This window comes from Prionailurus bengalensis, chromosome B2 (assembly GCF_016509475.1).
Source record: "Prionailurus bengalensis isolate Pbe53 chromosome B2, Fcat_Pben_1.1_paternal_pri, whole genome shotgun sequence".
In the NCBI taxonomy this organism is placed as follows: Eukaryota; Metazoa; Chordata; class Mammalia; order Carnivora; family Felidae; genus Prionailurus; species Prionailurus bengalensis.
This window is the reverse complement of record NC_057349.1, coordinates 104995781-105023642: the sequence shown is the minus strand read 5'-3', so window position 1 is coordinate 105023642 and position 27862 is coordinate 104995781. Positions and strand designations below refer to the sequence as shown.

Genomic DNA, 27862 nt, shown 5'->3' with positions numbered 1-27862 from the left:
AAAAGCCATCACTGTCTCCCACATAAAAATTCCAAGTTATTACAACTCCTTGTATATGAGCCCACACCTGTACACAGTAGCAGACTGTCTTCTAGTCTTAGTGTTATAGGCTGGATCTCTAACGCTACATGATTTTATACGTATGACCTTACTCCTAACAATAAGAGGGACTCAACATTTTATATTTGAAATTTTAAGGTCAGTTTATTAAGTTCAATGATGAAAGCTACCAGAAGAATATTCTCCTGAGAATTATTTTTTCTTAGAAAAAAAGAAAGAAAAATCAACACCTCAGCACAGCCACAGATGCTGTGGCAGTCACACCTCTCTGCGGATGCGGATAGTCCATTAGTCAGTCAAATCACTCTCTGGGTCAGCAGGATTGTAGTCCGGATCATCCTCATCATCCTCTAGCTCCAAGTCATCCATTTCCTGGAACAGAGATTCATCTACCTCCACATTGTTTCCAGCTGTAAAAGACAAAACATTTCACCTTCAGTCTTATGCTCAGGAGTAAAAGATGTATCGCACTGGCGATAGCAAACAAACTTCTAAATGTGCCAGTGAGATGCCAGTGATGAAATCTGAAACTACTACTGCAAATCATAGTTACAATGATCTAAGCAGCAGAGGCACATTTTTAATTTTTTTTTAATGTTTATTTATTTTCGAGAGAAACAGAGTGCGAGCGGGGGAGGGGCAGAGAGCGAGCAAAACACAGAATCCGAAGCAGGCTCCAGCCTCTCAGCTGTCAACACAGAGCCTGACGCGGGGATCTAACTCATGGACCACGAACGAGATCATGACCTGAGCCGAAGCCGAACGCTTAATAGACTGAGCCACTCAGGCACCCCCTTTTTTTAAATGTTTATTTATTTAGAGAGAGACAGCAAAAGCATGCACATGAGCGGAGGAGGGGCAGAGAGAGAGGGAGAGAAAGAACCCTAAGCTGGCTCCGCATGGTCAGCGCAGAGCCCGATGCGGGGCTCAATCTCACAATCCATGAGATCATGACCTGAGCCAAAATCAAGAGGTGGACATAACTGACTGAGCTACTCAGGCGCCTCAGAAGAGACACATTTTAAAAACAACTTCCTGCTTCCAGTTCAAATTCTAAAAAACCCCATTATAAAAAAAGCCTTCCTAGAATGAGTTATTTATGATGTGGCATTTTATAAGTTGGAGATGATGATATGTCCTGGATTTACAAAGTTGATTATTACTGACAATGGTGCCTGTACCAGTTTATCTCTTCCAACAGTGGCAGATACATACATCACCAAACTCAACTCTACTTGCTATTTAATTGATAGGTATAACTTGATCTTCATTCTCACTCAGTTCCCATTATAACTAATAGTATGCCTTTCTCAAATTCCAAATGTCTGAGTCCTACAGGAAGCAATACATAGGCCTTGCATTAAACATCTTTACTTTTCAGTTTGAAGTACATAAAGGTCAGATATTACAGTACTTAAATCACCAAAAATTCTTCATCTTCCTTTCCTATGAGACTCTAGTCCACTGACATTGAGTCTTGCTTCATGCCTATGAGCAACTGAGTAATAAAATACACTTTTGTAGGGGTGCCTGGGTGGCTCATTTGGTTAAGCGTCCAACTTCAGCTCAGGTCATGATCTCACGGTCCACGGGTTTCAGCCCCATGCTGGGCTCTGTGCTGACAGCTCAGAGCCTGGAGCCTGCTTCGGATTCTGTGTCTCCCTCCCTCCCTCTCTCTCTCTCTCTCTCTCTGCCCTTCCCCCACTCATGCTCTCTGTCTCTCAAAAATGAATAGATGTTAAAAAAAAATTTTTTTAAGAAAATATACTTTTGTTAAGTACAGGCCAAAGAATAACTCACTCTCTTGGGGAGAGGCAGGGAAGGCTTCCCAGAACAGATGACATCTGAAATATCTTTACAATAAATTTGAACTCACTAAGAAGAAAAGGGGTCAGATAAAGCAACTATAGGTAGAAGTATATGCAAAGGCAGAAAGAAAAATAAGACTTTGAATACTTCTAACCGGAACAAAAGATTCTTGAGGAAAAATATCTAGAGATACCATAAATGAAGGCCAAACAGAAGGACTGTATAGGCCAACCTTTTCCTCTAAGCAACAGAGAATCCTCAAAGGATTTTAAGGAGAGAAGTGTCATGATTACACATGAGTTTTAGGAACGTCAGCTCAGGGGCGGTGACTAAAGGCAGTAAAAGAGAAAGACACTGAAGCAGGGAGACAATGTAAGAAACCACAACACACACCCAGGTAAAAAATGATAAAACCTCCACATCAGGAGGAAACAGCTTTTGGTGAGTGATTGGATATGAAGAGATACTTGATCTGTTAGACACAGGAAGGAGTCAAGAATGAGTGAAGACAGTAAAACTTCTAAGTGTAAGAGAGACTGAGACACACACAGCTTTTTGGTTCCAGAATTTCTCAATAACAGAGGAGAAAAACAAGCTAGTAACATGCGAGGGGGATAGATGAGGATATCCTTGCTGGGTCTGTTTGTTTGTTTGGGGGGTAGAGGGGAGTTGTTTGTTTGAGACTAACAAATATCTTGGAACCAGAATGCAATAAAATACACAAAACAAAATGCTGAGTGTCCCTAAGGGTCCAGCTCAGGTTAAAAACTATGATTTAGGGGGGAAGGGTTAAGACAGCAGAGCACATGAAGACCCTGAGCTTGTCTCAGTCCTTGAAACACAGCTAGATCAGCACCAAATCATTTTGAACACCTAGGAAATTTATCTGAGGATTAATGCAGCAATCTGCAGAAAGTAACCCACAGAAATTGGCAGGTATGTGGTACAGGAGAGGTGAACTGGGGGAGAGAAAAGCCACGGAAGGTAGGGAGCTATTTTCGCAGAGAGGGAAGAGAAAAAGAAAGGGGGTGAGTGCAGCACATCAGGATTGTGCAAGAAAATCACTCCCCCGAAAGTAGCTAGAGAGAAAAAGAGTGAAAATATTTACAGGGGACTGAATAAGAAATCTGTTCACCTAAACCCTTCATGGGGAGAAAGGAGAGGGTGTCAATACCACCAGGATTCTGTTAACAGTGCAGCGCAGAATCTCAAGTTCCAGAGCTCGGTGCCTGGCATTGTTCTGGTGAGGAAGCAGGGCGAATCCCCAGGAGCAGGCAGTGCAGTCTGAGGGGCCTGTGTCCCACACAGGGAGAAGTGTTTCTCCTGCTTGGAGAGCATTTGGTAGCAGCCATACCGCCTCCCCATAAGCAAAAGATCCCAGCAGACCCTGGAGAGCAGTCACAGTCACTGATACTGGGACAAAGACACCAGACTGCAGTGAAAACTGGCCCTAGCTGCGTGTTGCATTTGCCTTAATCTCTGAACCTCTGCAGCCGTGCAATTGCACGAACATCTTCTGGGGTAAGCAGGCACCCGGCCATTGCTCAGTGAGACCCTCCTCCAGAGTTAGTGCAGGTCCAAGCCACAGGAGTCTCTCAAGCATGCGGCTTTGAAACACAGTCTAATCTGAGATAAAACTCTGGAGGGAAGTGCCTGCCACCTGGCAGGCAAACAGCCAGGGTAGAGGCAGGAAGTGGACGGAGGCCTGAGATACAGGAGGAGTTTTTGATGGCAGGTTGGTGAGAATGCAAAGTTCCCGCGCCAGAGACTGGTGAGCTCGCTGAAGCCAATTCCACTTCCCAGGAGCACCCACACAGATCCACCCCAGTAACCTAAGCAGCACCACCTAGCGGAGAACGGAGCCATTACACCAAGCCCCACCAAATGCCCTCCAAGCACATCCCCTAGAATAGCACAAGCTTCATTGTTGGCTGGTTAGAGTTTCATTAGTGTTTCATTGTTGGATGGTTATAATTTATTTGTTCGTTTTCTTTGTTTCTGTTTTTACTTAAATAATTCTCTTTTTTCTTTTCTTTCTCTCTCTTAGATGCAGAAAGAGAAAAATTTATTTTACTTTTTTATTTTTTAAAATTTTTTATTATGTTTCATTTTCTCTTATTTTATTCTATTTTATTACACAAATTATTTTTCATTTTTAAATTTCTTACTTTTTTTTTCTTTCCCTTTTGTCCCTATTCTATCAAGCCTCTTTCAACAAGCAGACCAAAACACACCTAGGATCTAACTTCCTTTGTTTTTTCTTGTTTTAATTTTTTTATTTCATTAATTTTTCTTCTTCCTCCAAAATGACAAAACAAAGGAATTCACCCCAAAAGAAAGAACAGGAAGAAATAGCAGCCAGGGACTTAACACATATATGTTAGAGCAGAAATCAATGATATCGAAATCAAAAAAACAGTATAACGGATCCTGGAGCTGGTTCTTTGAAAGAATTAACAAAATTAATATGCCCGTAGCCAGAGTGATCAAAAGCAAAAGGAAAGGACCCAAATAAATAAAATGAAAAATGAAAGAGAAGCGATTACAACCAACACTGCATAAATGTAGACAAGAGACTATCATGAGCAGTTTATATGCCAACAAATTGGGCAATCTGGAAGAAATGGACAATTTCCTAGAAACATATAAACTACCAAAACTGAAACAGGAATAGAAAATTTGACAGACCCATAACCAGTAATGAAATAGAATTAGTAATCAAAAATATCTCAACAAACAAGAGTCCAGGGCCAGATGGCTTTCTAGGGAATTTTACCAAACATTTAAAGAAGAGTTAATACCTATTCTTTTGAAGCTGTCCCAAAACATAGAAATGGAAGGAAAACTTCCAAACTCATTCCACAAGTCCACCATTACCTTGATTCCAAAACCAAAGACCCCACTACAAAGGAGAACCACAGACCAATTTCCCTGATGAACATGGATGCAAAAATTCTCAACAATATACTAGCCAACTGGACCCAATAATACATTAAAAGAATTATTCACCATGATCACGTGAGACTTATTCCTGGGATGCAGACATATCAATATCTATAAATCAATCAATATGATATATCACATTAATAAAAGAAAGTATAAAAAACCACATGATCCTCTCAAGAGATGCTGAAAAAGCATTCAACAAAATACAGCATCCTTTCTTGATAAAAACCCTCAATAAAATAGGGATAGAAGGATCATACATCAAGATCACAAAAGCCATATAGAAAAGACCCACCACTAATATCCTCAACAGGGAAAAAACCATGAGCTTTCACGCTAAGGTCAGGAACACAACAAGGATATCCACTCTCACCACTGTTATTCAACATAGTGTTGGAAGTCCTAGCCTCAGCAATCGGTCAACACAAAGAAATAAAAGGCATCCAGATTGGCAAGGAGGAAGTCAAACTTTCACTCTTTATAGACAACATGATACTCTATGTGGAAAACCCAAGACTCCACAAAAAAAAAAATGCTAGAACTGACACATGAATTCAGCCAAGTCACAGGATATAAAGTCAATGTACAGAAATTGGTTGCATTTCTATACACCAATAATGAAGCCGCAGAAAGAGAAATCAAGGAATCAATCTCATTTACAATTGCACCAAAAAACATCAAATACCTAGGAATAAACCTAACCAAAGAGATGAAAAATCTATACATTAGAAAACTATAGAGAGCTTATGAAAGAAACTGAAGACACAAAGAGATGGAAAAAACATTCCATGCTCATGGATTGGAAGAATATTGTTAAAATGTCGATACTACCCAAAATAATCTACATATTCAATACAATCCTATCAAAATAACACCAGCATTCTTCACAGAGCTAGAACAAACAATCCTTAAATTTGTATGGAACCAGAAAAAGACCCCAAAGTAATGCTGAAAAAGAAAATCAAAGTTGGAAGCATCACAATTCCAGACTTCAAGATGTATTAGAAAACTGTAATCACCAAGACAGTATGGTACTAACACAAAAATACACACATGGATCAATGGAACAGAATAGAGAACCCAGAAATGGACCCACAAACATATGGCCAACTAATCTTTGACAAAGCAGGAAAGAATACCCAATGGAAAAAAAAAACAGTCTCTTCAGCAAATGGTGTTGGGAAAACTGGACAGCGACATGCAGAAGAATGAACCAGGACCGCTTTCTTACACTATACACAAAAATAAACTCAAGATGGACGAAAGATCTAAACGTAAGACAGGAAGCCATCAAAATCTAAAGAAGAAAGCAGGCAACAACCTCTTTGACCTTGGCCACAGCAACTTACACGTCTCCTGAGGGAAGGGAAACAAAAGCAAAAATGAACTATTGGGACCTCATCAAGATAAAAAGCTTCTGCACAGTAAAGGAAACCATCAGCAAAACTAAAAGGCAATTGACGGAATGGGAGAAGATATTTGCAAATGACAAAGCAGGTAAAGGGTTAGTATCCAAAATCTATAAAGAACTGATCAAACTCAACACCCAAAAAACAAATAATCCAGTGAAGAAACAGGCAAAAGACATGAACAGACACTTTTTCCAAAGAAGACATCCAGATGGCTAACAGACACATGAAAAGATGCTCAACATCACTCATCACCAGGAAAATACAAATCAAAACCACAACAAGATATCACCTCACGGCTGTCAGAATGGCTAACATTAACAACTCAGGCAACAGATCTTGACAAGGATGCGGAGGAAGAGGAACTCTTTTGCACTGCTGGTGGGAATGCAAACTGGTGCAGCCACTCTGAAAAACAGTATGGAGGTTCCTCAAAAAATTAAAAATAGAACTACCCTACGACCCAGCAACTATACTAGGTATTTATCCAAAGGATACAGGAGTGGTGTTTCGAAAAGGCACATGTTTACAGCAGTACAATCAACAACAGCCCAAATATGGAAAGAACCCAACTGTCCATCAATTGATGAATGGATAAAGAAGATGTGGTGTACACATGTGTGCGTGCACGCGCACACACACACACACACACACACACACACACACACTGGAATATTATTTGGTGATCAAAAAGAATGAAATCTTGCCATTTGCAACAATGTAGATGGAACTAGACTGTATTATGCTAAGCAAAATAAGTCAGTCAGAGAAAGACAAATATTGTATGATTTCACTCATATGTAGAATTTAAGATACAAAACAGATGAACATAGGGAAGCAAAAATAATATAAAAACAGAGAGTGAGACAAACCATAAGAGACTCTTAAATACAGAGAACTGAGGGTTTCTGAAGGGGCGTTGAGTGGGGGGAAGGGCTAAAGGGGTGAGGGACAATAAGGAGGACACTTGTTGGGATGAGCACTGGGTGTTATATGCAAGTGATGAATCACTAAATTCTACTCCTGAAATTATTATGATACTGTATGTTAACGAACTCGGATTTAAATTAAAGATAAATAAAATAAAAAGAAACATGATTTAGCAGGGAGGCCACAACAAAATTTTTTTTTAATTTTTTTAGAAGTTTATTTATTTTTTGAGAGAGAGAGAGAAAGTACAAATAGGGGAGGGACAGAGATAGAATCCCAAGCAGGCTCCAGACTGTCAGCATGGAGTCCACTGTGGGGCTCGAACTCACAAACCATGAGATCATGACATGAGATCATGATCTGACCCGAAGTCAGATGCTTACCTGACTGAGCCACCCCAGGGGTACCTCAACATTGCTTCTTAACCTTTTCCAGGAGCTAGTCCAGGAACAAGGTTGAAAGACCAGAAGCTGTAGTACCCAACTGGCAAGACAGGCATGAAGAAGGCTAATGAAGTGAAGAACTCTAGGATGCTATCAGAAGTGTGACTGTGTATTGAGCCCAGTTTAAGAAACACACAAAGGCCATAAGCTCTAGGAGGGCAGGGAAATTTGTCGATATTGCTATATCCTCAGCAGCCAGGACAATGCTTAGCTTATACTAGGGGTGCAATAAATATCTGTGTATGGATGAATAACGGATGGACAGAAAAATGAAAAGGAGTAAAGTCTAAGATAAAAAGAAGAAGGAAAGCACAAGGAACTAAATGTTCCAGATAGTAAGAATTGTATGAAATTTAAGATTTTTGGTTAGAAGGCATGAGGAGTTTCAGATTTGAGGTTTTTATAAAGTCCCATGGCCATGAAATACAGTTTCCACAGATTTCTGATACTAGAAATTTGAGTAAATCGGGTGTTACAGAGGCCTGGTTTACCAGTTATTAGAGGTGAATGTAACCATAGCTATTTATGGCTATCTTTCATGTTGTTTAACTTACCAGAAAACTTTAAAAAATACATTGCTATAGGTTAGTGTATAAATTGATAAAACATTACAATTTATTCTTCAAAATGTATTTGACTATAGTCTTTGGAGAAAAATTTTACACTAAGTTAGAACTTTGATTTTCATGGTTTAATATTAAAAACAGTGGATTACACACACATGGAATTTAGCATTATCTTACCATCCTCCAAAAACTGGATATCAGATGTGTCAAGATTATGGTCTGTTTCAAATAGCTGTTTCCCTAAAAGAAATAAGTATGTTTAATTTAAACATACCTTTCCTCTATGTTCCATAGTTTCCCAGGTTTCCAAATTTTCCTCCATCTTCCCAAACCCTTTAAAAAGTATACTAATCCAAGAAAACAAGTCTGAAAACTTATTTTTGTAACTTCTAATAAATGTATCAACTCAGTAAGTAGCTAAGAAGCATGTGATATGTATTTGCATTAAAATGGAAGAAGTGAAAACCCAGTCTGCTTTAGAGTCCTAGAAAAACAAATGCATTGGACTCTACCACTCCTAATCCCTGTCAGATTCTGAAGGTCATATAGCAGCTGTATCTCATGATCTATCCATTGTAATATTTAGATCAAAGATAAGCCATAAAAATTCATTATAATTATAAACAAAGAAATATCATCATGTACACAGAATGCTTTCTTTTTGTCCTAGATCCCTAAGTACATTCTTTTCTTAAAGAAATTTGTCTATGTGATCATCTTGCTGTGTAAGAATTAGATAACTGGAGGGAAAGTCTGGGGGAGGGAGTCTCATACCACTTAATTTATTTTTTCCTGCTTGCTCTTCTTCTTTCATTCGTTTCTTTTTAATTTCCAAGAGTTCTGCATCAAACTTGGCCTTCCAACTTAAGAAATTCTCAATTGTAACAGGAGTGCCATGAAATAATTGCTTAGAAAATAAAAAAGACATGTGGCCAGATGAGACATTTATAATTTATAACAGAATTGTAACTTATAAAAAAATAATGTATAGTTCTCAATTTTACCTGCATGAGCTCTACTAACCTTTATTAACTGATTATTAATTAATTACTCATGCTATGTAACCAATGCAGTGAGGGACTTCTAACATTTTACTTAGTAAAGCCTAAATAAAATTTACTTTTATTTTGTGATTGCCAAAACATGTACTGAAATTTCCAAAAACAAAAACAAAACCAAACCCACCAACTAACCAAAACAAAACAAAACAAAAAAAACAGATTAAAAGAATAATGAAAGAAAACCCAGCTTTATAATATACCTTTTCAGCTTCCTCCGCTTCTTTTTCTTTTTGTTTCTTTTCTTCTTCTCTTCTAGTTTTTATTTGATCTACTATTTCATTTAATTTTTCTTGCACAGCTGTCACTAAAGTAAAGATCATCACCATACCAAGATTTTCTTCTGCCTATGTAACCAAAAGAAACAAAACAAAGGTTGTAGTGAGAAACATGCTTTTCAGAAAAATTAAAAAAATTAAACAATGAAAAATATTTCATTGTTATCACTAAATCCCATACATTTATAATATGATTACTAATTCAGTTGCACCATAAGTTCGGACACTTGGATAAATGATCATTTAAGAAGTGAGCACAGATATACATGTAGATGAATAATTATATATTAAATTTTAAAAGATACGTAATTTGCTACAACTAACCTAAAACAGACATTTTACTAAACTCTGTTAAATAATCATAAATGTAGGTAGAATTCAGAAAACATTTTCCTACAGCAGCTAGTAATATGAGCTTTCTAGCATATTTTCATGATTTTAGATCTTTTGAGGTACTTTAAGAGCTATGGGAATAAACTGAACTTTGAGACCAAAGTGATTTTCTAATATACAATAATAAAGAATGTAGGTACTTTTGTGATTTATCTTTACCTTTTTTTCTTCAGTTTGACATGGCTTAAAATCAAATATAAAAGCTCTCCAACTCATGAAAGGGGTCTATAGTTGCCCTTAAACAATACAGGTTTGAATCGCATGGGTCCACTTACATGCAATTTTTGTTTTCAATAAATACAGTATAGTACTATAAATATAGTACTTCCTTATAACTTTCTTAATAAAATTTTCTAAAGCTTATTGTAAGAATATAGTATGCATGTAGTACATATGTCATACAAAATATGCATTAATTGACTATTTATGTTATAGTTAAAGCTTCCTGTCTGTTAATAGTTTTGGGGGAGTCCTAAGTTACACGCAGATTTTCGACTGTGTGGAAGGTCAGTGACCCTAACCCTCTGTGTTGTTCAAGGGTCAACTGCAATTCAAAAGCTATCCGGAAGGTGGTCATTTCAAAGCAGAATAAAATAAAACAAGATACCTTGCTTATCCACAGAAACAAGACACACATGCAAAAAAAAAAAAAAAAAATTCCAAAATATACAAGCCAGAACCTTAATCCTAGAAGCAGAAGAGATTTCCAAACATTCCTTTGACAGGCTGGACTCAGCAGCATCTGAGTAGGTATTTCATCTCCTGGGCCCTCTGTGAATACAAGGCTTCAAGCCAGCTTCTCTTCCCTGGAGCTTTTCTTATGGTGTGTCTGTCCATGCTAACTATTCTAAATCTGACACTAAACAAACCTCTCTCCCAAAGACCAAATCCATATTAAAACTGCCCAGTGGACAGCAATATGATGTCCCCAAGGCATGTCAATACTGAAACCATCATCTTCTCCAAAAAACCTATTTGGGTTCTCTAACTCAGAGAACCAACCATCCACCCGGCATGAACACTCACATCACATCATAAATTCTATCACCACCTCTAATCTATTCTTAAATATCATTTAAGTCTGCCTACTGTTCTCTATCAGCAGTTATTACCCTAACCCAGGACACCATCAACTTCAACTTGGAATATTACAAGAAAATCCTAACAGGTTTTCTTAAAACCTGTGGTCTTGTCACCCCTGACATCAACTTCTCTGGCCACTCAGTACACACCCAAAACTGATCTTGTCAGTCTCTTCGTTAAAACCCCTCAATAGTTTCCCAAACGCACCGGGAGCAAGACCATAGTTTTAAAATAGTTCAAAAGACCCTTAGGGAATGAATCGCTTTAGTTCCATCATATAGTATCAATAACCCCAAATTTCTAAGCTCAAGAAATTTAGTATGACTGAAGTTCTGGAAGGAAATAATGAGCTCTTCTCTCTCACTTACATGACACTTAACAAGCTTGCTCCTCTACCTTAAAACTCTACTCTTTATTGCCTGGCAAACTCTTCCTCTTGAAAGCTTCTCCAGTGCCTCAAGCCTATGTCCACTCTTATAATCTTGTACTTCACCCATCACAGCACTTTTCACACAGAATAATAATTTCCAATGTGCTAGTCCACATTCCTCACCAGAACATAAAATCTATTATAGGGAGGACTGTGTCTGCCTTAAGTCACTTAATCTAACGCTTAATACATTTCAAAAACAAATCCCAGTAGGATCTCTTTTTTAACAACCTAAGTATTCCAATAGAAAAGCAAAAAAAGGGGGCACGTGGGTGGCTCAGTTGGTTGAGCGTCCGACTTTAGCTCAGGTCATGATGTCACAGTTCGTGAGTTCAAGTCTTGCATGGGGTTCACAGCTGTCAGCACAGAGCCTACTTCGGACCCTCTGTTCCTCCCCCACCCCCGTCCCTCTCCCATTCATGCTCTCTCTCTCAAAAATAAACATTAAAAAAAGAAAAGAAAAGCAAAAAAAGAATCATTCATGGAACTAGAAAACTAGAAGTCACACAACAGATTTCCCTATCACTACTAACTGAGGAATTTCAAATTATGATTCTACACTATCTTCCATCTTGTCATCATTTTTTCTTTTCAAATGAAAAAACCTAATGTTAGCAGATGGAGGCAGACACAAGGGCAACAATGAGATCATAACATGGCACAATCATTCTGAAGGTCAATTTGGCAGTGTGTATAAAATTAAGTAGGCATAACCTTTAATCCAGTAATCTTACTTATAGAAAACACTGAGCTAGTATACTCATCAATAACATAGTCTTTTCATCTATTCAAAAAATAGCTAAGTGTCTACTATGTGCCAGGCACTAAGGATTCAATGGAGACTCTGCTCTAAGGATTTAAGCACCTGGGTGGCTCAGTCGGTTAAGCGTCCGACTTCGGCTCAGGTCATGATCTCACGGTTTGTGAGTTCAAGCCCCATGTCGGGCTCTGTGCTGACAGCTCAGAGCCTAGAGCCTACTTTGGATTCCGTGGCTCCCTCTCTCTCTGTCCCTCCCCCACTCACGCTCTGTCTCTGTCTCTCAAAAAATGAATAAACGTTAAAAAAAAAATGTAAGGGGTGCCTGGGTGGCTCAGTCAGTTAAGCATCCGACTTAAGCTCAGGTCATGATCTCACAGCTCATGGGTTCAAGCCCCACGTCAGGCACTGTACTAACAGCTCGGAGCCTGGAGCCTGCTTCGAATTCTATGTTTTCCTTTCTATCTTCCCCTCCCTCACTCGTGCTCTCCTCTCTCTCTAAGGTAAACATTAAAAAAAAATTAACAACAAAAAAATTTTTTAAAAGAATGTTCAAACACTTAAATATTAAATCAGGCAAAAATGAGAAGTAAGTTTCAAAAAAGATGTGTATAATTACACATATAGTGAAATTCTATGCGGTTATAAAAAATGATTCATATACATGTTTACTTAAATGGAAAGATACCCACATATATTGTTATGTGAAAAAAAGGATATTATGATACATTATGTATAGAATGATTTAAATTGGGGTAGAAGAGGGGTATTATGAATATAAGCGTAAGAAAAAAGTCTGGAACTATATCACACCAAAATGTTAATAGGTAGTTCTACCTCACTGGTAAGATGAAGAGTATTTTTAATTTTCTTCTTCATGAGTTTCTGTATTTTCTGGAGCTTTAATAATATGAATTTATTATTTTGATAACTAAAAATCAATACTATTTTGAGAGAAAAAGTACAAATATTCCCTCAGTACATCTGATCTCAGCTAAGTAGGAGAAAGAGATCAAAACTTTTCTGAAAGGAAGGAGCTGGAGTATAAAAATATAAAACACACAGAAAGCAATCACTCAGATCAAATAACTTATATTAGTATATGACTGAATATAAGCAAGCATGTATCCCAGGTTCTCTGCAATGTCTTAAAATGAAGCATTTTAAGCCAAATATTAGAATTAGTATAATTTCATACTGAGTGGCAGAGTGAACACAGCCCAGGATAAGCATAAATTCATGTTTAATATATCTTCTTTTACTTTTCATTCTCTAATAGCTCCAGATATTTTTCAAATATCAGCATTCAGAGGACAAACAGTCCTTGAAATATACCAGTCACACTTAAGGTATAGACAGGGCTTCTGTCAACTCTTGTTAGAAGAAACAGTACTAGGACTTCTGTTTATAACATGGTGGAGTTAAGATTTTATTTGTCCTCCCTACTTCCTACTTTGAAGAACCCGTGAAAACTCTTTACCCAAGCAAGAGAGAGCTTTAAATACTGGTTAAAACCAGACTGCAGGTAGCCTATCCCACCATAGAACTAGCCAAGAACTTTCCAGTACCCATTTTTTCTTCCATACACCCACGCCCCCCACCCCCCACCTCAGAGGGATCATAAACCCTTGTTGCTGCTTATAAGCTTGGGGAGAAGGAAAGATAAGAAGAAAACAAAACAAAACAATCACCAGTCCTCATCCCAGATTACAAGCAACTAGCCTGCAACAGGTCAGAGGGGTTGGGAATTTTAGTTTTTTTTTAAGTCAGAATTTTTAACCATACATGGGACTGGAAATTCTGGGAACCACATCAAAACTGCATTTAAACTTAAAGTACCTATTAGATACTTTATTAACTAAAAGTCATGAGGGGACACCTGGGTGGCTCAGTCCGTTAAACGTCCCACTTCAGCTCAGGTCATGGTTTCTTGGTTCGTGGGTTCGAGCCCACATCAGACTCGCTGCTGTCAGTGCAGAGCCAGTTTTCAGATCCTCTGTCCCCCTCTCTCTCTGCCCCCCCCCACATGCATTCACTTGCTCTCTGCCTCAAAAATAAAGAAACATTTAAAAATATACTTTATAAGTCATGAGGCTGACTGGGTTTCAAACCAGGATATAGGCACAACTTTTCTTACTCAAATTTTAAATGTATAATGAGACACAAAAACTAAAAATGTTTGTGAATATATATATATAAAAACAGATACATCACAAATTCTCCCTGTTCAGTGAACTGGTTATACATATTTAATAGCATTTTCTAACTCTTAAAATTAATGTATACTCTTTAATGCCAGTTAAAAAAAATGCTATTACAAGTATTTCCTTACCTGTAATGCTAATAGTTTTAAAATGTCTGAGACATCATTATCTTCTAGATTTTCCTGGGAGAATATTTCATAAAGAGGGGCTTCATCTGGGTATTTTTCACTGTATGTAAACTTGAGGGTAGTCTGGACAGCTAAAGACATAAGAGTTTGAAAATGAATCTCTTACAATGTAAAGTGCAGAGAGGTCACCATCTTTGTTGAATCAATCATTAATTTACAATGTGTCAATGAAAAGTAGCACAACAGATTTTCCTGCAAAGAAAAACAAGGCTACTATGAAATCAGACAGATAATCTAGGATAAGTAACATATACCACAAAGGTAAGTGAAAATAAATCATGGGAATAAAAAAAATCACCTCTAACACATGAAATACATTTATTACTTACGAGTATTTTACCATATTGCATGTCTAAGAAAGAGAATGAATAAAAGCCTCTCTTTTTGAAACCCTCCTTGGGGCTCCTGGGTGGCTCAGTCGGTTGAGCATCTAACTTCAGCTCAGATCACGATCTTGTGGTTTGTGAGTTCAAGCCCCGTGTTGGGCTTTGTGCTGACAGCTCAGAGCCTGAAGCCTGCTTTGGATTCTCTGTTTCCCTTTCTCTCTGCACCCAACTCCAACTCACACTCTGTCTCTCTCTCCCTCTCTCAAAAATAAATATTAAATAAATAAATCCTCCTTAAGACAAACAAAAGACACAGAATATAACACACAGAAAAAGTACTACTAACAACGTGGATGGAACGAGAGTATATTATGCTAAGCAAAATAAGTCAGAGAAAGACAAATCTCATATGATTTCACTCATATGTAGAATTTAAGAAAAATAGATGAACATAGTGGAAGGGAAGGAAAAATAAGATAAAAACAGAGAGGGAGACAAACCATCAGACTCTTAAATATAGATAACAAACTGGGGGTTGATAGAGAGGAGGTGGGGGGGGGGATGGGCTAAATGGGTGATAGGCATTAAGGAGGGCACCTGTTGGGATGAGCACTGGGTGTTATATATTGATGAATCACTAAATTCTACTCCTGAAACCAGCACTACACTGTATGTTAACTAACTTGAATCTAAAACAAAACAAAACAAAAACAAAGAGAAAAAAAGAAGAAGTCCTAACTTGGGCTCATTGTCAGGCCCTACCAGAGCCAGTTCCCAGGGCAGAAGATCTGGTGTTAGCCCTGGAGTCTTTATTTCTATCTGCACATGCTAGCAGGGCATTGTTAAGGGGTTGCTGCTAGATGACATGGTTTTGAACTGGATGGTTTGAGAGGTTGTCTGAGACAGTTTTAACCTGACTCATCTATACATTGTCACTTCTTTTCACCTGTGTCATGCATACATCTGACACTTGTATAGGAGTGAGATTCTCACAGGCACATCAGTGCAACATATCTCTCTACAGCCCAGTCTGGTGAATTCTCAATCCCACCAGGCAATTTGCAACTAAGCAGCAGTGCTTAACATTCTGTATTAAAACTTATTAATCACAATGATCCTTTGTCTATACTTTGCCTTTCTTATAACTTACATTTTAATTTTTTTTTAAGTTTATTTATTTTTGAGAGAGAGAGAGGCAGAGCACAAGTGGCGGAGGGGCAGAGACAGAGGGAAACACAGAATCTGAAGCAGGCTCCGGGCTCTGAGCTGTCAGCACACAGCCCAACGTGGGGCTCGAACTCATGAACCGTGAGATCATGACCGGAGCTGAAGTCGGACACCCAACCATCTGAGCCACCCAGATACGCCATAACTCACATTTTGATTATTAAAACCTAATTTTGATAATTTTAACTCAAATCCAGATTCCTCTCCATGAAAGGGAAAAAGAAAAACCTTGAAATGTGCAGGTTTGAGATTTTCTTTTAATTTTTGTGTATGATGTCAAAAAGGAATTTTATGAGTCAATGGATATAAGAAACACCGTTATCAGGTCAGTAAGGATACAGTGTCTTCTGGCATTTTCTCTTTTTTTAATTAACATATTTCTAATTTTATTGTTAGAATAAGAACTTTTTAAAACATGTATTGATTTTACTATATGATGTAATAGATATTCATTATAGAAAATTTAGAAATACATCAAGGGAAAAATAAAATCAATAATAATCCCACCATCAGAAAGAGATCACTGTTTCCCTTTGGGGGTATTTAAAGTATCATAGAAGTATTTTTTTAATGTTTATTTATTTGGAGGTGGGGGAGAGGCAGAGACAGAGACAGAGAGAGAGACAGAGAGAGAATCTCAAGCAGGCTCCATGCCCAGAGCAGAGTCCGACATGGGGCTTGATCCCACGTCCACGAAATCATGACCTGAGCCAAAATCAAGAGTCGGAGACCCAACTGACTGAGCCACCAAGGCACCCCACCTTAGAAGCATTTTTAAAAAGATAGGTTAAAGTATCTTCTATGTATTTATTTACATTTCAAACAAAATATAAAAGGATACTCATGTTGTATTTGAGATTCTATACATAAAACCCATATATATAAATACATATATAAGTAAATGACTATATCCAACATCCTTTTAATTCAGACTTTAGTAATATCTCAGTGCTAATCTCATTTTCAATTGTACAAGACAGATTTAGAGTTATCAAATGATACCACTATTTGAGTGGTATCACTGTAGTTATATCAGATGATACCACTAAAATTACTGACTGTTCATGGAAGTGGTAGAATTTTAATTGACTAACTTAATGTTAAAAAAAAAAAATCCTTGGGGTTAACACCAACTTACATGAAGTTTTTACCAAATTCCAATATTAACTGAACTGCACTAAAAGTGGAAATGAACTTCAGATGCTCCCCCAACATCTGCCACATTTAAATCAATCTATTTAATTTTAATTTATTGGTTTTATAGCTGCTTTGTCTTAGTTCTACAGTTGGCTTTTATCTGCCTTTATGTATATACACATTTAAACATCAGTACAACACCCATCCTAAAAAGAGAGAGAAAAACATGAAGAGAGATATTTATTCAGTCTATTTCATAACAGCAAAAATCCAATAAGCAATCTAAATACCCAGAGAGGAAAAACAATCATGGAAAAATAAGTCGCTCAATGGAATACCACATAATCACTGAAATACGTGTGCATTCGAAGTCTTGTTTAGGGCTATAATCCTGACTACATACAATCCAGGACTACATTCCTGAGAGTGACTTAGGAAAACCACAAGTATTTTTGGTTGGACTTACTTTCATCATTTTCTCCAGCCTCAGATGTCACAGTAATGGTGAAACTGGGTGGATTTTCTGATAATACTGTAAGAAAATATACACAGAGATTAAGTTATTAAGATGCTTCCTAAGGCAAATGTTTTTATTTATTAGCAAAATATCACTAGCAGGTTCTGGAAACATCCCAGTCTGTAATTCCACTTCCACAAATACAGACTAAACAGAACATTCAAATGATAAAACACTCATAAATTTTCTATTTAAATCTAGGGTTACCTTTAATTTGGAAAAAAAAAAAATACCTATAGTAGATACACTCTTGGAGTTTTATCAAACCAATTAAAGTAAGTAATTTACCTTTTATTTCAAAATTTCCATCTATACATAGAAAATTGTATCCTAAAAACTTCCAAAATAGAATGACAAAAAAAGTTTGATGTTTTCATCAGAAACTACCCACTGATATTCAGTATTATCACTAATTTTTAAACTTATAGACTCTAAGATATAATTCAGAATCCCATGACAAACAGTAAATATTAATTTGTTAAAGTTTGTGTTTTCTACCTCTTTCTTCCCCATCATCCCTAGAACCAAACTTTATTCATTCACCAATTATTGAGTCTCTACCATCTTTCACCAAATTACAAAATAAGCCATGAATCCAACATCAAATTGTTTACAATTTGTTAAGCAAGTCAAGACATGCAAATCAACATTTATATAAATAAGGAAGTGTTATATACCATTTTATAGCCCGATGCCTACTTGATACTACAGTATCTGTTTACATCTCTTCCCCCACTAGAATACTATACTATGAGAGCTCCTAGATCAGTGCCTGGCAGATCCAGAAATTCAATAAATTCCGGCTAAACAACAGCGCTAAAACAATGGAATGAAAGTTGAAAAGCAAAATCAAATTAAATTTATATTCAGAAACATTAGAAGAGTAAACAAGAAAAATCCAGGCCACCTGTGATTGCTGCTGAGCCCCTGAGAAAAGCCTGTGCCTCACTCCAGCCCTGAGAAGCACTGGCCCCTGTCAAGGCTGGTAGCAGCTCAACAAACTCTTTCTGAAATGAAAGGCCAAGGAGATCTCTGAAGAAGTCACCAAGGAAACTACTCAGCTTTTCCTACTCAAGAACTTCTGAAGCCTTCCTAATTATTCATGATCAATAAAGTTTTCAAGACATATGCCTTCATTTTAATTGAAGTTTAAAAGTACTGTACTTGAAGCACTGATGAACACCTAAGATTACTATAAAAGCATTTGTCAAGAAGATAAGCCTCTCTGGACTCAAATTTTTTTTTAATGTTTACTTATTTTTGAGAGAGACAGAGACAGAATGTGAGTGGGTTAAGGGCAGAGAGCGAGGGAGACACAGAATCCGAAGCAGGCTCCAGGCTCTGGGCTGTCAGCACAGAGTCCGACGCGGGGCTCAAACTCACAATCTGTGAGATGGTGACCAGAGCCGAAGTCGGTAGCCACCCAGGCGCCCCTCTGGACTCAAATTTATTTTAATAGGCCTCAGATAGTCCAGCCCATGCTAAAAAGTCCCTGAAAGTTAATTATAATAAAGCTTTAATAATAGGATTGACCCTACTTTTTTTTTGACAAATGTGTGCAAAACATATTAGATATATTTCATTCCTATTTCTTTCCATGACCAACTTTAGCATTTACATGTCATAAAATGTAAACACAACAACTATAGAAATAAGGGTTCAACCCAATGATATCCCAACTTATTACCATTTTTAGGACTCTATTAGGCTATAATTTAAGGGTTTCCTAGTAACAACAGCTAACATTTATTAAGCATTACTTTGTGCCTGTTATACTACGCATTTACATAAAGATCCTTTAATTCTTACACCAAGACCATGATTCTATAATGTTACCGTATTTCACCAAATTTAAGATGCCACCAAGTATGAGATGCACCCTACGTTATGTACTAAGAAAGAAAGATCTGCCAATTAAACTACAATATGTAATCGATTATAAGACAAAATTCATATTTCAGAGATGTTAAAACATAAAAATGTCTTACAGCCAATTAAATATAGCATCATCCCAATTTTATAGATGTGGAAACTGAGATAAAAGAGCCTTTAAATAATCTGCCCAAGGTTATTCAGCTAGCAACTGGAAGAACTGAATAGACAATAGTGAGTGTCATGTAAAAAGAAAATACTTTTTTTTCAGCTGAGAAATTCCAAAGAAGTCATTTGAGCTAGGCTGTGAATTAAGGCATACTGGTAAGTAAAGATGTCGAAAAATGTAGGCAACAGTAACACAGCAGCAAGGGCATAATGAGGGAAAGCTTAAGGAATACATATGGAACAAGAATTATTCCATTTGGTGAACGTATACGTGGTGAAAACTAGTTAAAAATACAGTTGATGTGCTCGCTTCGGCAGCACATATACTAAAAAAATACAGTTGAAAGTTTCATTGTGGACAATAACAATTTTTTTTTTTTGCAGCAGCAGTATGGTCAGAATTGTACTTCTAAATGTAGGAAGATAAGTCTAGCAACAGAGCATAAATTGGAAGGACAGAAACAAGACTAGAGGCAGGATGAAAGTAGAGAGCTATTAAAATCATCCCAGCAAGGTTAATGAGGTTCAGAACTAGGTCAGCAGCCATGGGAATAGCAGGAAACAGGGAGGACTCTAAGATGGTGATAAATGACATTCCGAATTTGCAGTCAGAGGATGGTAGTGCCACTAATAAAAACAAAAAATACAAAAGAAAAATCAGAGGTGATATATTTAAATGACACAGGGAACTTTCAACTGGAGACAGTGAGTATGCAATATGCAATCAGAAACGGGCAAATGGGGGCGCCTGGGTGGCGCAGTCGGTTAAGCGTCCGACTTCAGCCAGGTCACGATCTCGCGGTCCGCGAGTTCGAGCCCCGCGTCGGGCTCTGGGCTGTTGGCTCAGAGCCTGGAGCCTGTTTCCGATTCTGTGTCTCCCTCTCTCTTTGCCCCTCCCCGGTTCATGCTCTGTCTCTCTCTGTCGCAAAAATAAATGTTGGAAAAAAAAAAAAAAAAGAAACGGGCAAATGGAGCTAGAGAGTTGAGTTTGAATTTAATTTGGGGTCATACACACAGAGGTGATAGCTAAAGCCATTAGACTAAATGAGATCACCAGAGAGAAAATAGAGAAACAGGGCCAACACCAGCTTTGTAAGGAATGCTAAATTTGAGAAACACAAGAGGAATAAGTGCTAGAGAGAAAAAGCAAAGCAGCAACCATGAGAGGTCAAGACAAACTCAAGGTAAGTCTATTTTGTGAAGCCACTCCAACTACTGAGATCCAGGTCTAGCATGGCAGTGTCTACAAAGTGTACCCTATGTGTCTGTGTAGCTCTGTCAGGAGGAAATGGGTGATGGACCCCACTGGCCCTACAAGATCAGATCTAAATGCCTAACAAGGCCCTCTGTAATCTGGCCTCTGCTTCCCCGACAGCTCTCACTTTCCATGACTCTCACTTCTTATTTATGTTCTAGTAATACAAAGCCACTCTTGCTTTGAATGCATTTGCTTTCACAGAGTCCTGCTTCTGCACATGCTGTGCCCCGTCCCCCAGTTCCATTCACTTGTTAGCTCCTCATCACCCATCAGTTCTCCAAAACAATCAAGAATCTCCGCTTTTCTTAATGCTCTGGCTGCATGCCATATATTCCTCCAGGAAAGAATCATCACACTATGTTGTAAATTACTTATCTGATGTCTTTTCCCATTAGACTGAGATTCTAACAATGTATACAATAAATTTTGGTAAATGAGGACTTGGGGATGCTAGCAAGAACATCACTGAACTGCCTGACCTTGGGAAAAATATAGAATAAGGTGGCAAGACAGACAAGAAGCTGAAAAATTCTTAATCCATAAGAAATCATGATGAGAGGCATGTTCAGTAAAAGAGCTGGAATGAAGAACTGCAGGGGTACAAAGTTTATGGACATAAAGAGGAATTTCTGAGCCAGTCTAAAGATGGTATTTACATGCTCCCCTGCAGTTGAAGGAAATGGAAATCAAAACTGTTCAGGCGCCTGGATGGCTCAGTCGGTTGAGTGTCTGGCTTCGGCTGCGGTCGTGATCTCATGGTTTATGAGTTTGAGCCCTGCGTCGGGCTCTGTGCTGACAGCTCAGAGCCTGGAGCCTGCTTCCGATTCTGTGTCTCCCTCTCACTCTGCTCCTCCCCCAACTCATGCTCGCTCTCTTTCTCTCTCTCTCTCTCAAAAATAAATAAACATTAAAAAAAAAAGACAAGGAATTATGAAGCCACGTCATTAAAAAAATCAGCAACTAAGATGGTAAATTTCTAGTAAAAAGCATCTTATATTTGTTGTAACAGTTATAGAATATTTGCACATACATTACTCCCCATTAAACACATAAGAAACCAAAGCTTGGAGAGGTTATATGATTTGTCCAAAGACACAGAGCTAATAATATCCACTACACGAAGCTGCCATTACAGAAAAAAAAAAAAAAAAAAATGTGATCCAGGAACAACAAAACATATTGGAGAACGCTACTAATATCTCCCAATATCTACTCACCTCATCTTCTAGTTATACCATTTTTAACTGAGCATATTAACCACCCAGAATAAAGACTACATTTCCCAGCCTCCCTTCCAGTTAGGTCTCACCAAGTGACTATCTGACTAAAGTTCCGGCTAATGAGATGGAAGCAAATAAGTTCTTTGACAGCTTCCAAGAAATTTCCTTAAGAAACTGCTGTCTTTTTTTTTCCCCCCTTCATTCCTTTATCTATCCTACTGCCTGGAAAGGAATGTGAGCATCTTCACCATGAGGCAGAGACTACATCTTAGAAATTACAGGGAACTAAGAAGCAGCTTGGGTACCAGAGGAATTCCTGGACTAGAGCTATACAACTATCTTTTATGTGCAAGAGCAATAAAACTTTCACCTTTTTAAAACCACTGTTATTTGAGGTTTTCTGTCACAGCTGAACCTAAGCCAAAGGATGGAAGGAAGGAAGGAAGGAAGGAAGGAGGGAGGAAGGGAGGGAGGAAGGAAGGAAGGAAGGAAGGAAGGAAGGAAGGAAGGAAGGAAGGATATTCCCAAGTCTGGAGACTAATGAAGGGATGGGAAAGTTACTTAATTGGATTGCAAAGATGAATGATTCATCAGCACCTAGGATCTCATGAAGGAATAATTCCACTTCAGTGCATTCCTGTAAATAGGGATATAAATTAGCCTTCACTAGAATACCAACTTCCACTACTGTAAGTGGATCAAAATATTTTTGAGAAAAAGAGTAAGATTGTTGCACATAGTAGAAGGAACCAGTGGAGGAGCAGTACAAATGTTAAGTGACAGTGGGGCAGATGATGGTAAACTGGAAAGAATTAAGAACAGAAATAATGGAGATGGTAGCTGAAAGGTACACTAAAGGGATACACAAATGACATCAAGGTTTTCACAAAGAACCAGACAGCCCATATTAAAATAAGTCCCTTTGGTTCTTAGGGAGCGTCTGTCTTAGAAAAACTACCCTTAAAAGATGACTTTTAGAGATGACTGCCCCATCTCTAAGATGCAATTATAACTGTTATGTGCTCATGGATACTACTTAGAGGTACTGACACAAGCAAATACAGAATTATGTACCCCTTTTTGAAGACCAAACAGATTCAAGGGAACCTGACTTTTGGTTAGCCTGAAGCCAACCAATGTGTTTCAACAAAATTCCCCATAGTCAGATTTTGATACAGAAATGGAAATAACCAAATTCTACTACCTTAGCAGGGCCTTGTCAAGTGAAGCACTACTGAAGGAGAATGTGGTATCAGAAGAGTCCATTTATATTTTGGAAGACTAGTTGTTAGGAGGATTGGATCAATGTGCAATCAAGCTACAGAACAGGCAAAAAGAAGAAACTGTATTACGATTTGTTATAATTCACAACAAATGCACACTGGACCAAAAGTTCTTTGCAAATATTCAAGCAAATAAATTCTGGGGCCAGGCTAGGTCTATGTGGCTAGGATTGTGGGCTGGCTGAGATTGTGCCTCTTAAGCATCCACAAGGGGGTCATGACATGCTTAACAAGGGCTTCTCTGTCAAGCACTAAGCTATCTAGTGGGGGGGAAAAAAAGCATATCTACCTCCTTAATCAACAGCATTGAGCATTTACCAAATCTAGTATTAAATGTGATTCAAAATGAAATTAGAAAGCTGCCAATTAGTGTTCCTTGGCAAACTGACACAAGCCAGCTCTTTCTTAAACCTGGTAGGAAAATATGAAATCATCAACACAAAAGAAGGTTATAAAACAGTGAACCTTGCAAATCCTCATGATTTCAAAAGATCAAACATGAAAGCATTGTATTCCAAATTCCTCTGCCTTTTCCCTGAGAGGTTTCATAAACAACACAATCATGAATAAGGGAAAGTTTCTGAAGAACTACAAATCAAAACATCTTATTTTAATTTACTTATTGCAAAGTTTATAGGAATGCTGGTAGGAATTAGAGACAGACGGGCTCAGCTGATGCTGCAGAATACTTAAAGGAATCAAAGATTCGTAAACTGTCTTTCATTACCCTGGCTCAGATTCCTCAAACGCTTTTGCATCAGACAAGAATGTCACACACTGAACTACATCAGAGCTTAGTACAATTTGAAAGAACCGTAAGATTGGTTTAGGATTAAAAATGGATCACTTTTTAAAATGCTTCTATGCACAGTATTTAATAAGGGATACCTTATGTCCATAGAAGAATAGCACATCTTTATGCTTTCTTAACTCTGCCTACACAGTGCCTGTCACATTTCCAAATGTACTAGAAATGACCAAATGTCACAGTTAAGAATATATCTGACAACTGACCCTACATTCTATTTTATTTACACATTGACATATAAGCAAGGATAGAGAAGGGAGCCAGACTCCATACACACTCACCCAGTTAATGACACTCTCAAACCCCTCTTCACTCATCCCCTTAACATCCTCACAGCACAGCTGTACTGCTGGAGAGAGAGAACATGAACAGGACTGGAGCTATACAGGGGTAGTTGAGAGACATCTGCCTGTTGGCAAAGCAGAACAAAATTTGCTACCGTTGCAAGCAGTAGGTGGAGCTAAAAAAAAAAAAAACTAAGCTAAACAAGAAAGGGAGAGGGATTGGAGTTAAACATCCCTTACATTCTGAATTCTGACCATCAGTGATGGACAACAGTCAAAGGAAGGGACGGGGAATGTAAATCCCACAAACCTAGGTCACACATATTAATTTTACTTGATCACTTCTCAAACACTAAGTGTAAAGGGAGAAAACCGTATTGATATGGTCGTCTTGCTGCACTTTCAAAATCATCTGAAGCAAGGCTTAATGCAGAAAAATTCTCTCCCTGTAAAATGCACCTAATGAGCCTCTCAGTATTTCACATTAGCCCAACCTATCAAGTAATCTTCTGCTCCCCCTTATCTCAGCTGGAGCTAGATCCCAAGTTCCACATGTCTGCAACGTGAAGGAACAGAAAAGGGGGTTCAGACCCAACTCTTAGTACCAGCTCTGCCGCTAACTTGCTAGCCAGACGCAAAGCAAGCCACTTTTCCTGCGCCTCCTAGATGCCTTGCTTGTAGCAAGAGACATCTAGGCTAGATGTCTAATATTCCTTCCTAAAAACCTGTGAATCTGCAGTGGAGCTAAAATTTGTGCCACATCATTCACTGGGCATTTGCAGAATACCAGAATATAAAGAAAACGAGAAACTCCAGGGACAATACTACTCTCAGAACTGATTCTGGGTAACTTTGAGAACAGCACTCTGAATCCCATAAACTTTAAAACACCATCGTATGAAAAACAGCTTCTACCCGAGTAAAGGTGAAAATGTGAAAACTGACACCAATGCGGCTCTGGAAAAACTACGCCCACTTGGGAGTATCTGTTTTCGTGTTTCTCACTAAATCTCGGGTTGCTTAAGTTACACAGAAACCAAAGTGCACTGGACTCCATTCCAGGCCTGACACTCTCCAGGGACCTCGCCAGCCTCTTCTGGACTTTCAGATTTCAGGGAGTAAGCGGAGAAAGGGAAAAGCTGTGCAGTTACCCCTAAGTGCCTGAACACGTCGGGAGAAGAAGATGAAGAGTAGCGGGCGAAGTGGCCACGCGGCCTCGCTGTCTCCTTCTCCATCCCCGGCCCGGGAGGCCGAGGGCTCCGGCCCATCCCACTCCACCCCCGGGCCGCTCCCGGCCCGCAGCCGCGGAAGTCACCTGTAAAGGAGTCGGGGTAGATGGACTCCAGAGCCTCCAGCTCGTTGCGCTGCTCCTCGCCGTAATCTGTCATCGTGGCCCTCGCTGCTGCCCATGGACCGCCCAGCCACTCAGGCGGCGCGCTGCAGCAGGGACCGCGGCCGCGCCGGGAGAGCAGGCCGCGGCCGCACGGGCGCAGGCGCAGAGTCCCAGGCTGGGAGGCCCGGGGCCCAAAGCCAGGCCCGGCCTGCTGAGCAACAGCCCCGAACGAGGCTTCCGCCTGCTCGCTAGTTCCGCGTTCGACTCGTTAGGCCTGGCCAGCGGAGCGATGAGTAGCCGCCCGTCCCACGGCCGCTTGGGATTTGCTGGGATGGTGAAGGCACCCGCCCTGGCATTCGCTACGGACACGTAGGGGCCCGTTCCTGGGCTTTTCAGGGCCTGAGCCTGAGAAGCCACTCAACGCGACATCCTCGCTCGATGAGTCTAGACTGAAAGCTGGCCACGCGTGTCGAGGCGGGACGAAGTCGCTGCAAGCGGGAGGAGGTGGCTGCCGGCTGGGCGCGTCCACGAACTTCGCCATTTCCGGTTTCCGGTTTGCGACCCTGTGGCCGCGGAGGGGCAGATAGGTGTACTCCTTATGTTAGCTAATAGTGAGGTCCTGGCGATTTGTGCCATCTTCGAACCTCCCAGTTCCTTGGCATCCCACGGGAGTTGGGCGACAGCCCGAGACGAGGGTAGACTGCAGTGGGCAGAGAGTCCGGAGGGGTCGGCCTCGCTGCCGAATGGCCAGTTGCAGTGAATCCAGGGGGAGAAATTGACTGGAAGTCCAGAGAGCTGGGTTCTAGATTCAAATCTCTGGGCTTCACTTTTGAATTTGTAAAATGAACGCGGCTGGACATAACATAGTTTTGAAATGTCTGTGATTTATTTATGCCAAATGATGAAGGGAGTGTAGACTATATAACAGTTTTGATAAGCAATGTAAAAATAAGTATCAATACTCCGGAAAATGTGCAGAACCTTTGATTTAGGGGAATAAAACTGAGGAAGTCATAGTTGAAATATATGCATCTGCTATCTTAAAGTTTAATCACAGTAAAGAAAAATTTCAGAGTGCCATAATAGTAGAAGCTAAGCAAATGGCTAAATAAACATGGTACTTTTTGGAGAAGAATATTAATGAACTATTTATATTTCTGTTTGTAATAAAGGGACATGAATATGTTAAATCAAAAAGGAACGGGGGGATGTAAGATAATACTCCAACATGGTAAAAAGATTTTTCATACTCTTGTATTTTCCTCCATTTTCATTAAAGCTGATTTCACCTGTGTAGTGGGGGAAACAGTTTTTAAATAAGTTCCCCAATGATAAAGCCTCTGAAGTTTATCTCTTGTTTAACCATCTGAGCCACCCAGGCACCCGTTGAAGGTTTTCTCTTGTTAAAATGATGATGTACTATGGACCAGAAAGCATCTTGATCTTCTATTGGGAAGTATTACTTAGAGCAGAGGAATGCTTAAAACAAGCATAATCAGGTACATTCTAGTACTGATTCTGCCTCTTAAGGGTTAGTTTGGGGTTGGGGCGCCTGGGTGGCTCAGTGAGTTAAGCATCTATCTGACTCTTGATTTCGGCCCAGGTCATGGTCTCATCGTTCATGAGGTCATGGTCTGACAGCACAGACCCTGCTTGGGATTCTCTCTTCCCTCTCATTCTCCCTCTCTCTTTCCCTCTCTCTCTCTCTCTCCCAGCCCCCCCCCGCCCCTCCCCCCACGAGTGCACACTCTCAAAATAAATAAACATTTTTTTAAAAGGTTCATTTGGAGCAGTGTTTTAAACTTTAAGGATAAAATTGGAAACTCTACTGACGATGGTGAGAATCAAATAAAATACATGATGTAATTTGCAAAT

The 27862-nt window shown here is 39.1% G+C and overlaps 1 protein-coding gene across 6 annotated transcripts; it reads right to left on the bottom strand.

Annotated features, from left to right (window-relative positions):
* Positions 1-177: 177 nt before the first annotated feature.
* RWDD1 (RWD domain containing 1) lies at positions 178-27862 on the bottom strand. Of its 6 annotated transcripts, XM_043592177.1 has the most exons (8): positions 24652-24776; positions 23484-23597; positions 17711-17776; positions 14495-14625; positions 9425-9568; positions 8938-9070; positions 8341-8403; positions 178-470 (listed from the first exon to the last, which is right to left on the bottom strand). In XM_043592177.1, the coding sequence occupies exons 5-8, from the start codon at positions 9548-9550 to the stop codon at positions 349-351; spliced, it is 444 nt and encodes a 147-aa protein (XP_043448112.1). In that variant the 5' UTR covers positions 9551-9568; positions 14495-14625; positions 17711-17776; positions 23484-23597; positions 24652-24776; the 3' UTR covers positions 178-348. The 6 variants fall into 6 exon arrangements, with proteins under 6 accessions (XP_043448112.1, XP_043448110.1, XP_043448108.1 ...); XM_043592175.1 differs by lacking the exons at positions 14495-14625; positions 24652-24776 and adding an exon at positions 25970-27862; XM_043592173.1 differs by lacking the exons at positions 23484-23597; positions 24652-24776 and adding an exon at positions 25970-27862.